This window comes from Sinohyriopsis cumingii, chromosome 18, assembly GCF_028554795.1.
Source record: "Sinohyriopsis cumingii isolate HCF-2022 chromosome 18, ASM2855479v2, whole genome shotgun sequence".
NCBI lineage: Eukaryota > Metazoa > Mollusca > Bivalvia > Unionida > Unionidae > Sinohyriopsis > Sinohyriopsis cumingii.
This window is the reverse complement of record NC_142978.1, coordinates 101,428,828-101,441,762: the sequence shown is the minus strand read 5'-3', so window position 1 is coordinate 101,441,762 and position 12,935 is coordinate 101,428,828. Positions and strand designations below refer to the sequence as shown.

Sequence of the window (12,935 nt, the reverse complement as noted above, 5' to 3'; positions counted from 1 at the left end):
CGAATTAAGCTACCGAAGTACCAGTAAAGTGAAAAATTACATTGAAACGGATAAAAAAATAACGCCATAAACAAATATACCAGTAATACAGTATACCGCATACCATAGCGTGTGTGTGATATGTAGTACAGCCTTAATATCCTATGTAACAGTGAAGTAAACGAAAATAAGAGAAGTTACGGTACATCTTACCACTTTAAAATCAGACAGGATGTTAACTTACACCTGTTTGTGGTGGTGCAAACTTCACAGTTAAAAATAATGAACATGAAATATTCTATGTTCTTGTTCCAAATATTTCATTTTTATATATTTGACATAATAAATTCGAAAACTTGATACCAGTGGCGTCGAAATCACCCAAGTACACACACCATTGCAGGGTGGGGGTGGTAGGAGCCAAAATTGCCATCAAACAACTTTCTTTTATTCTCATGGGGCACCAGAATTAATTTCTAAGAGGGGGAGCAGATTTTCTTGCAAAGCCACAGCTTGATATATAAACAAGTGTGGTATTTTCTTGATATTGTAAGGATGCGAATTTCTGTTGATCTATAAAGAGCACATTAATTTGGGCCAGATAACAGTTAGATTTATGTGGACTAGTGCTTTTTAAATCGCTATACTTCAATGATTTATAATGTCTGTGTCGGGAGAGGAAGTGATTCTTAATTAAGCCTTCGTTTACTTAACCGTTAGACGACTAGAAAGGGAAGGTTAACTTCGATTTTTTATCTGAACTGTCATAAGCTGAGTTTTTCCAGATCTCTTGTTTGGAATTCTGCAAGTCATGCTGACCTTTTTTTAGCACCTAGTTTGAAAGGCGCTAAATACATTGTATCCTGAATGGTTACGCAAAATAAGGGGTGTGGTTCCCACACGAAACTTCTTGGGGTTAAATTGCCCTCATCGAAAAATCTAGTCAGTCTGAAATTTTCCTGCAAGAGTGAAAATATAAGGGGCTCCTAGAGTGAATTTGGAAGAAATTCTCTCGTAAAACATTCTCGTAAAACATTTGTCAAAGGAAGCAGATGTCTGGAAAGTCAACGAACACAATTTTGTCGGTAGAAGCGAACAAAGCTTGATAGCACAATGGGAAATAGCTCCACGGACGTATCCAATGAAATATCCACAGACGTATCCACGTACCTACTTATCCAAGTATCTACGTACTTACGTATCCACCTACGCACACAAAGTTTGAGGGCCAAAAAGATGCGAGACAGTAGGGAGGTTGGAAAAGGGAACAAGCGAAAGGACTTAGAGGAACCACCATAATGAAGTTGGAGTAGACTGGAATAAGTAGGTTATGAAGTTGTACAAGGCAATGACTTCGATCGTTCACTCAATTATATGATAAACTAATTCCATCATTTAAAACAGATCGACTATTTATATAAATATATTTGTGTTTGAAATTCGGCGAAAGATTTATTCCAAAAAGAGACAACAAAGTCATCTCGTCCAGTCTTGCTATCGTGAGTAAGTGTTAGTGAGAATGAATAGAGGAACAGAGAATGTCCCTTGAAGAGTGATACATTCATCTCCGAGTAAACAAAATTTTGAGATGGAGTCAAATCCGACGCATGACTGACAAATTAGCCAAGAAGAGTCATCGTCTCCCAATAGGTGATAGTTCCTTCAGAAGGGCACATTTGCTACCGTTGTGCGTCAACCAGTCGTCGAAGTTCTGGAGGATGGGGCCCCGAATATTTCTAGTGATGCTTTAAAATTGGAAGCTAGGACGAAAGGAATAAACTTAAATATATCCAGTCCCAGTTCAAACCACAAAATTGTCATGTGGGCCGTCAAGATGAGATGTGAAGATAAGCATCCTGGAGATGGCAATCCTGACAGAAGCCGATGTTTCTTGAAACGCTCTTCCAGAGGGAATTTGTTCAAAAGGAAAGATGAATGACGAGTCGAAAATTCTACCGTCTCTCTGAAATTAAAATCCTATATATTCTTCATCCTCTCTACTGCGCCATTCTAGTGTAGGGTGTATACCTATTCGTGTGAGAGGTTCAACCGTGCCACTACAAAAAATCATAAGCTGACCTCATGTGGAACGTTGGAGAGAGGGGAATCTAGTAGGTGACTCCCTAGAGACAATTGCATCCCGCCATTGGGAAAGAAGGGAGGGGTCTGTGGGGTTCCTCTCTGACCCTATTGGGTACCTCGTTGCGATTAAAACGAGAGGAAATTAATTTTAATTTATAACTAATTTTGGTTCTGATTATTTCCTAGCTGACAACGTTTAGGAGGCTCAGCCGTGAACCTTTCGGGATGTGAGGGTTCCTTTGCCGGTTTATAGTGTTTTCCTCCGAGAAAGAAAAAAGACCGCTCCGGTGGCCTCAGTGGTTAGAGCGTTCGCCTCTAATGTGGGAGGTTCGAACCCGGGCCGAGTCACAACAAAGACTTACAAAAATGCACAGACAGCTGCCTCGCTAGGTGTTCATCATTATGAAATTAGTGTTATGACTGGTAGGCCTGGTGTCAGGATAATGTTTCTATGTGGGACATGATGCTACATGTCTCCTGCATGATGCCCCAGTGCTAGACATAAAAAACTGTTACACTGCAGACAACTTAGCGCTATGACTGAAAAATTGTTAAAAGCTAAGTTAAAAATCCAAATCACACACAAACACACTCCTCCGAAAAACGTCTCCGGAAACTCTCTCAATGGTAACATTCCTGTGGAGGTGAAAGTGCTCTGCAGAGAGTTCCACAGACATTCATTGACAGAGTATGTCTCCATGTCTAGTCATGGTCTCAACGAATTTTTACAATGGATCGTCGAAAGACTTGACTGGAAGATAGGCCTAGGTACCTACCTAAATCCCCACCAAGAGTCCAAGGTGAGGCATTTAAGACACAAGTTCCGATGATCCAGAGTGTTTGGGCCACATGTCGAGTGATGTAGGCTGTAAACCTTATTGATCTTATACCTTTCTACCCAGTGTCTGTGATCCTTTCAAATGGAAGCAGGCAACTCCCTAAACCAGACAGCTCTCTATCATGAAACCTGGTGAATTTCATACATCTGTAAGTGCCGTAAATCCCTCCTTAAAATAGTGTGGGTCTTTCAGAGACGAAGATGAAGTAAAGGGACCCTACTTCCTGGCCCTACAGACCTGGAGACTTTGCACCAAGCTGCAAACCTTGTTAGGCCACAATCAACAAATAGATCGCCTCCATGTGCAGTCTAAGCAGGTGGGGTGAATGTTCCATGCTACCATTTCTTGCTCATATTTACCAATACCTTTAAGCATTTCTGGAGGCTGAAAGAAATAAAATTATAAACAGGAACAATAACTTTTTAGTTACTACTAGAGGGATAAAACAAAAGCACCACTTTACTAGCAATGTACTTACAACCCTCTAAATCAATAAAACAAAATAGAGATACATGAAGAAAACAAAAACAGACTGGGGTGAAAGTAAGAAACATAGCAAAAAACAGGATATGACTCATAGTTGAAATACCAAAAGACAAATGATGAAGTGGTGAGTGGCTCCAGGAAAGGATAGCAATGCAACAACAGCAGGTTATGTATTACTGCTATCAAGCATATAATTCCAACAAAGAAAACAAATCCTGAAAAATAGGTCATAGAAACCTCTTTTTTAGAAACTGTATGTAGAGTTTTCTAGTGATGCATCCACTCACCAAGTTTGATGATTAAAGGAATATTAGAATGCATACAGCATGCTAATTTAATTGGTCACAACCTGAACAGAAACTTATTAGACAGCAAAATGTGAAATGTAGGTCTCAGTGACCTTCTTTTGTTGAACAAGTGTGGTGCTAACAGATACAGACAATGAATTGGATGATATTATGACAAGCTTGTGAAAGACTTTTTAAAAAAATTCAACCAAAGTCAGTGATGTGTACAATATTGGTAACAGTGATCTACTTTGGTGATGAGGGTTTGATACTAATTATGATGCATCCCTTCACCAAGTTCCATGATTCCAAGTAAAACAGTATTTATATAATGTAGTGTGCAAAAACCACCCCCAAGCTAAATGAAAAATTTAACTATGTATGTACAGCTGATGTACATGCAGGCACAAAGTTAGGGTAAACAATTTAGGCACCATGAGTCTCACTCCCAACTCTTGCCTAGGAAAGAAAGAATGGTTTAGATTAAGTAAGGCTCTATATAGCTTGAATCTGTGCGGACACCATTGTTGATGCCAGGAGTAATGCAATGTCTCTATTTCATTTAGGGGACCTAAAATTGCATGTTTAGTTCTGTGACAATGTACAAACCTCATTTCATTGGAATATGTTAATGGCTCCTGAGCTATGCAGGTTACAGACTAAAACTTAATGGAAAATGGTAAATAATACCATCAAAATTTGATCGTGAAATACTAAACCTTTAAAAGGATTTCTGACATACAACAGTCAATTCACAGACCAAATGGCATCCAAATATATGCAGGGTTGCAGACCTTTGAACGTTAATATGTGTAAATGGACAGATGGGGCCATAACAAAACAACTTATATCTCCTGTCCATCCATGCACAAGAAATAGGTCACAGTAAACTAACTTGTTATACGTGCAACCTTAACCGAAGGATGATAAATGAAAACAACTTCAATAGTTAGCATGAAAACTTTATTGCAAATAAATCAGATGGGTACATACTACCACCTACAAAAGTCCTGGTAATAATAGAATTTTAGTTTGAGATTGATTTTATTCTTAAACCCAATGAAAACTGATTTACAAAATCAGGTGCTTTTTCACTGACTAAAACAAAATCTCCAGATCTGTTAAAGATTTTCAGTTTTATGATCTCTGAACCTGAACCATAATATCAGTCAACAATGCTATGTCACTACAAGGTCAGTCATACCTGCCCATGTCTGGTTCATGGCTGAAGGCCTAAACAACCAAACAGAAGGCAAGATGACAGACCAGTACATATAATAATGCCAACAAAATAAACCCAATGACACATTTAAAAATCATTTTATGATGACATAATATAAAGTAATAAAACCACTGTCATATCGAAATGGCCAATACCATTCCACAAAAATGAAGCTGTACAAAGGTCTTGACAGAGTTGATATGGGGCTTTATTCATAGTATCTGGGTTCATTGTATTTCAACTTTAAGATAACGTTGCACAGACTGCTTATAAAGTCCATTGCAAACCCTCATACAGCCTGTATTCAATGTACTAGACTTGGGTAATTAATGTTGTTATGGTGTCAGATAAAGGTCTGGATATAAGCTGTACAAAGAAATGCTAGAAAACACACAGAACCTGTGCCAGTCAATGAGATCCCTACCTCCAATTTCAAAATCCGTTAAATGTTGGAACAAACAATAATAATACCCCGCACAAAGAGTAGCACTTATTTAAAAATACGAACACTTAATATTCAGTAAGTCCACTGAATTTTGAAAGAAAATGGTGAAATTATATATTGGTCTTCGAAATGTAAAACATTATTATCAATTTGTTTTCAATCCATCAAAATCCTGTAAAAGTTACAAAGTGAAAATTGTGTTCACAATATACAATGTGATCATAAAGAATAGCCACATTCTGGTAACTGTAAAATTCATAAAGAAAATCTCATCCAGGTGTTGGAGAGACAATGATTAGAGACATCTATCATATGGCTTGGATCACGGAGAAGCAGTAATCAAATGTCCACTGGCCAACCAGTCTGCTTATTAATACAAGTTTCCCTGAATAAAAAAAATAATAACCTGCAGCAGTCTTGACTGACACTCAATACTGAAATATTTCCAACTATTAAATAAATTTCTATTTACACCATTTTTCATATTTAATACAAAAATAAATCAGATTCTAGTGAACCTTGAAAACTTCTTTGGATTATAACAACACTGAAAAATAAAAATATATTTCTATGAGATTAACTTTTGTAATCCAAGACAAGCACACTGTGTGTATGTATGTATGTATGTGTGTGTATATATATATATATATATATATACACATACATACAAACATGTAAACATTATTTATAGAAAAAATCTGTTAACTTTTAACCTAAATGTTGGATTTATTTTGTGTTTTTTAAAATTTTCCGAGTTGTGCATAGATTGCCAATGTTATTTTACACATGCAGATATCAGATTTAGAGCAATAATTTGCTTTTCTTTCTTAGAATTTAAGATATTTTACATTTCAATATCAATATGTTGATAATCTGACTGACGAATCATAACAAAAAGTAAAACAAAAAGTTCATAATCTCATCGTGAACCTTTAGTAAACATCAAAGGAAAAATAGAAACATGTTACAATACAAAATGGCTGTAAAGCTAGTGTGAGGTAAACAAACTTTTCTGTGGTCAAAAATGTACATGAAAGTATTTAAAATCTAACGCTATCAATCTGATGAACAAAAGCTCCATTCTAGCAAAAATTATAATCCCTTGCTGCATTAATGTAATAATCATTTGAAAATTATAATCCCTTGTTGTATTAATGTAATAATCATTTGAAAAGTATAATCCCTTGCTGCATTAATGTAATAATCATTTGAAAAGTATAATCCCTTGCTGCATTAATGTAATAATCATTTGAAAAGTATAATCCCTTGCTGCATTAATGTAATAATCATTTGAAAATTATAATCCCTTGTTGTATTAATGTAATAATCATTTGAAAATTATATTCCCTTGTTGTATTAATGTAATAATCATTTGAAAAGTATAATCCCTTGCTGCATTAATGTAATAATCATTTGAAAAGTATAATCCCTTGCTGCATTAATGTAATAATCATTTGAAAAGTATAATCCCTTGCTGCATTAATGTAATAATCATTTGAAAACTATAATCCCTTGTTGTATTAATGTAAGAATCATTTGAAAATTATAATCCCTTGCTGCATTAATGTAAGAATCATTTGAAAATTATAATCCCTTGCTGCATTAATGTAATAATCATTTGAAAATTATAATCCCTTGCTGCATTAATGTAATAATCATTTGAAAATTATAATCCCTTGTTGTATTAATGTAAGAATCATTTGAAAATTATAATCCCTTGCTGCATTAATGTAAGAATCATTTGAAAATTATAATCCCTTGCTGCATTAATGTAATAATCATTTGAAAATTATAATCCCTTGCTGCATTAATGTAATAATCATTTGAAAATTATAATCCCTTGTTGTATTAATGTAAGAATCATTTGAAAATTATAATCCCTTGCTGCATTAATGTAAGAATCATTTGAAAATTATAATCCCTTGCTGCATTAATGTAAGAATCATTTGAAAAGTATAATCCCTTGCTGCATTAGTGTAAGAATCATTTGAAAAGTATAATCCCTTGCTGCATTAATGTAATAATCATTTGAAAATTATAATCCCTTGTTGTATTAATGTAAGAATCATTTGAAAATTATAATCCCTTGCTGCATTAGTGTAAGAATCATTTGAAAATTATAATCCCTTGCTGCATTAGTGTAAGAATCATTTGAAAAGTATAATCCCTTGCTGCATTAGTGTAAGAATCATTTGAAAAGTATAATCCCTTGCTGCATTAGTGTAAGAATCATTTGAAAAGTATAATCCCTTGCTGTATTAATGTAAGACTCATTTGAAAAGTATAATCCCTTGCTGTATTAATGTAAGACTCATTTGAAAATTATAATCCCTTGCTGCATTAATGTAAGAATCATTTGAAAAGTATAATCCCTTGCTGCATTAATGTAAGAATCATTTGAAAATTATAATCCCTTGCTGTATTAATGTAAGACTCATTTGAAAATTATAATCCCTTGCTGCATTAATGTAAGATTCATTTGAAAATTATAATCCCTTGCTGCATTAATGTAAGACTCATTTGAAAATTATAATCCCTTGCTGTATTAATGTAAGAATCATTTGAAAATTATAATCCCTTGCTGTATTAGTGTAAGACTCATTTGAAAATTATAATCCCTTGCTGTATTAGTGTAAGAATCATTTGAAAAGTATAATCCCTTGCTGCATTAGTGTAAGAATCATTTGAAAAGTATAATCCCTTGCTGTATTAATGTAAGACTCATTTGAAAATTATAATCCCTTGCTGCATTAATGTAAGAATCATTTGAAAAGTATAATCCCTTGCTGCATTAATGTAAGAATCATTTGAAAATTATAATCCCTTGCTGTATTAATGTAAGACTCATTTGAAAATTATAACCCCTTGCTGCATTAATGTAAGACTCATTTGAAAATTATAATCCCTTGCTGCATTAATGTAAGACTCATTTGAAAATTATAATCCCTTGCTGTATTAATGTAAGACTCATTTGAAAATTATAATCCCTTGCTGCATTAATGTAAGACTCATTTGAAAATTATAATCCCTTGCTGTATTAATGTAAGACTCATTTGAAAATTATAATCCCTTGCTGCATTAATGTAAGACTCATTTGAAAATTATAATCCCTTGCTGCATTAATGTAAGAATCATTTGAAAATTATAATCCCTTGCTGCATTAATGGTAAGACTCATTTGAAAATTATAATCCCTTGCTGCATTAATGTAAGAATCATTTGAAAATTATAATCCCTTGCTGCATTAATGTAAGAATCATTTGAAAATTATAATCCCTTGCTGCATTAATGTAAGAATCATTTGAAAATTATAATCCCTTGCTGCATTAATGTAAGAATCATTTGAAAATTATAATCCCTTGCTGTATTAATGTAAGAATCATTTGAAAATTATAATCCCTTGCTGTATTAATGTAAGAATCATTTGAAAATTATAATTCCTTGCTGTATTAATGTAAGAATCATTTGAAAAGTATAACCATAATTAGAACCATAGTTGTTGCGAATTGAAAAAAAAAAGATTTGCATCTAAAGACACACGCATCCCTAATGCATACCAGCATGTCCAAGTCAGTTAAAAAGAACAATAAATAAAATAATCTTACCAAATTTCATTTATCTACCTTTATTGTGTCTTGCTGAAAAAACTATCGTAAAACAAAGTGCAATTCCCAAATGTTAGCAAAAGTGAATTTTTTTTTTATTATAGTAATGGCCATCAAATCCAATCAGGTCATATATACAGATATAAATCCACCTACTAAATATTTTTCATTTATGTTCAATGGTGCCAAAATGTTTCTAAAGACATCTGATTGACAAGACCAACTCAAGATACTGCAATCAGCAGGAGCATTAAAAAAATGATAAAAAGAGTATGAGAAATTAAAGCTAATATCTTTGAATACCTCAAGATTGTCATATAAAATTGTTTCAATTTCTTCTTCTCTAATTACTGAATTAATAAACTGAAAACACAAATGCCCTTCTGCAATGCCTGAAAAATGAACAACAAAAACATTATGGGACAGACATGGTTGGAGTGAGTAAAACTATATGCCCCTTGCATAAGTTTGGATGGTGCATGCAAATATGTAAAAAGTACAACTTTATCAAAATGGCTAAGGTTATTTTTTCATAGTGGGAACTATCATATGGCTATGTATGTTACAGAATTATGTCACTAATAAGTACATGGTATTTTATACAACATGAAATACTGCTTAAGACTGTCGTACATTAGAGAGAGTAAAAACTATGCCCCATGCATATTTTTTTGGCAGGGCATAAAACTATGTAAAATGTATAACTATTTATCAAAACCTATAGGATTTTTTTTTCAAACTGGGATCTTATAAATGTATAGTACAGAATTGATGTGACTGATATGTACATGATATTGTATACTACACAGAATACTCCTTGAAGATGGCAGTACACTGAATTGCTCAACACTGCTGACATTATTCATATGGAATTCATTGTATATACATAACTGAAACTGATTTCCTAGGCCTGAGTAAAATAAATTAGGTGTCTCCTGTAACAGGCTCGAAAAAACTTGGGTTAATTGGGTGACATTTTTTAAAATCTGAGGAATATATGAATTCCTACATTCTTGATTAATTCCAATCTGAACAATGCAAAGCATCCATAGTAGTAACATCCCACAAAATCCTGGAGTCAGCAGGGTTTTAATAAGGTCACTTTGGTTACAGGAAGCACAGAATTGATTTCACTTAGCCTAGTAATAATACTGATTTTTTAATGACATCATCTGTGTGTACTTATTATACTGAGCACTGACTCAAATATTTGTTGCAGTAGACAGTACAAATATTATGATACAAAAAAATGAAGTGAGCTTTACAATACATCTAAATATTCATGCTATGGTGTTAGGTAGTGATGATCAAAAGCAACCATAAAAATTTCACTTTATGTATTCAGTGTTGCACAGATCCACGTGCATGTTAATGAGGATCTTATCTTTCACTTTCTATGAAATTTATCACATGCATGTTATCAAGTATCTTACACATGTTGTTATTTTATGAATCTTGTATCTTATGTGTTTTTAAAAAAATTAAATTATCACATGCATGTTATCAAGTATCTTACACGTTTTTTTTATGAATCTAGTATCTTATGTCTTTTTAAAAAAATTAAATTTATCATGTGCATGTTATCAATGACATTACATGGGTGCTCATTTGATATGAAATTTATCACATGTATGTTAGCAAGTATCTTACACGATTTTTTTGATGAATCAAGGATCTTGTGCCTTTTTTTCAAAATGAAAGTTTTCACATTTATTTAAGCAATATATTACATCAGTGCTTTGTTTAAAATTAAATTTATCACATGAATGTTATCAATGAAATTATATGGGAGTTTATTTGGTATGAAATTTATCACCTGCATGTTATCAAGGATCTTGTTTTTTAATGAAATTTATCATGTGCATGCTATTAATGATATCAATGGGCATTCATTTGATATAAAATTTATCAAACGAACTGAATAATATTATATACCATGAGCTCCTTAGTCTGAGTAGCATACTATATTATTCACTAAGTTTCATAACTTCAACGTCTAATGAAAAATGAGTCTGAGATTCAATTAGTCACTTAATGTTAAGTACTTTTCCTTACTGCTGCTGTATAACACTGCTAACAGTCATATCAAATTGAGATGCTGTTACATAACTCTACGGCATGATGTTATGATACTAATTAATCTTAACATAATAACGTAAAGTCTGTAGTATCTCATAATGCTTAAGATAATCCATAATAAACATTGAAAACTGGTACCTACAATTCATATCTACAACTAAATATAACATGGAGATCTATTACACATTTCGATATCTTGAGATGCATCTTCATTTTAAGAACAAAATGTACTGATGAATGCACAGATTGTAAAACTTCATGCTTTTTTGACAATGCATGATCATACTTTGCTTTCTCATTTTAAATGGTATATACATATTATTACACACATCTCATTCTTATGTATCACATCCATTTAACCATACATGTTGATCTGGCACTATATACGAGTTTTTTTTATCTGAATTTTCATATTGCACAGAGACTGGAACTATTCAGGTATTTTCATCAAGTCTGAGCATCCACATTCATAAAAACACTGAAACAAACTTTGATAAACCTCAATTTGTCTTGAAGTCTATCTACAATGCATATCTAAAAATGTTTGCAAAGTATCAAATGGGGGGAGGGAGTATATAATAAATACAAAACTGCATTTGTGTTTTCTTCCAAGTTGGGGGGAAGAACTCATTCGATATAGTATATGGATATAGCTCTGGCTAACAGCCTCAACATATCCCTATACCATATTAAACTTTTCTTTCACTGACTCTGAAAAAACTCATATGCAGTTGTATGTATTTCTCAAAATACCAGGACATTTAAAATAATCTGTGATGAACTGACAGGCTGAGGTGAAATCAATGCAAACTCTTGTTCTAACACATATCATACCTATACTACATTACTAAGACTGGCAGGATTATAATGACAACCTAAAATGCAAACAATAAACAAACACATCCTATTCTTCTGGTGAACATGGCAAAGAACTTTGTCTAACATTACAAAGTGCTAAGTGCTCCTGTCTAACATGGCAAAATGCTGAATATCAGTGGTTAAAATAAAATCCCATATGGTGCAGTAACATTAACATGCCTGGACTTAGATTAGCTGAAGATGATTCCAACTGTAAGCTTGTCTCCTGGTCTTATATGGGATGGTACTTGCAATCTCATATGGGATGGTACTTGCAATCTCATATGGGATGGTACTTGCAATCTCATATGGGATGGTACTTGCAATCTCATATGGTATGGTACTTGAGATACTCATTGATTTTGAATGGTAAATAAAGATGGTCCACTTTTGTACTTGGTACATTCTGACGAATGACCATTCTACACAGATGTTGCAGAGATGGAACTTCATGTGGTACTTTATAGAAGGTGACTTCTCCCTCTCTTGTTCTGAAAAAAAAAAGTTAATTATAGCACCATATCCCCTGATAAAACCAAGTTGGCCAATCATATACATGTAAATGTATCAAAAAGACATGGTGGGCAAGATTGTTATTAGTCAGTTATATTTTTAAGTTTGTAAATATTTGCCAAAATTTGGTAAAAACATATAGTGTACTTATCACTGGATACATTAAAGTGTTTATTCATTTTGCGCAATAAAAAATTATAAGTTAATACATTTAAGAATTTGTAAATGATAATGACCAAAACTACATGGAACTTAATTAAATAATTTCTTTCCAATTAAAATAATCAATTTTCATGCAACAGTAAAAAATTAAAAAATTAATTCTTTTTTTATTGAGGAATGAAACAGATCTTTAAACACAGAAATGATGGAGAAACTAATAAAATAACTATTTCTCATACATGTTTTCATATGTAGCCTGGTAACTAATAACGAAAGTTTGTGGATGAGAAAAATGACTATCCAGCAAATCTCTTGAATCTTAACTCAAAATCTTATTTTTTACATTTTAGACATCTGATTCCTGATGAGTAAAATCTGA

The 12,935-nt window shown here is 33.0% G+C and overlaps 1 protein-coding gene across 2 annotated transcripts in view; it reads right to left on the bottom strand.

Moving 5' to 3' along the window:
* Positions 1 to 4,622: 4,622 nt before the first annotated feature.
* The window catches only part of LOC149777601 (WD repeat and SOCS box-containing protein 1-like), a 58,923-nt gene continuing 50,610 nt past the window's right edge, over positions 4,623 to 12,935 (bottom strand). For both annotated transcript variants that reach the window (XM_089942246.1, XM_089942245.1), the window contains exon 9: positions 4,623 to 12,372. In XM_089942246.1, the coding sequence (XP_089798372.1) occupies positions 12,210 to 12,372 (163 nt within the window). In that variant the 3' untranslated portion in view covers positions 4,623 to 12,209. The remainder of the gene's footprint in view (positions 12,373 to 12,935) is intronic.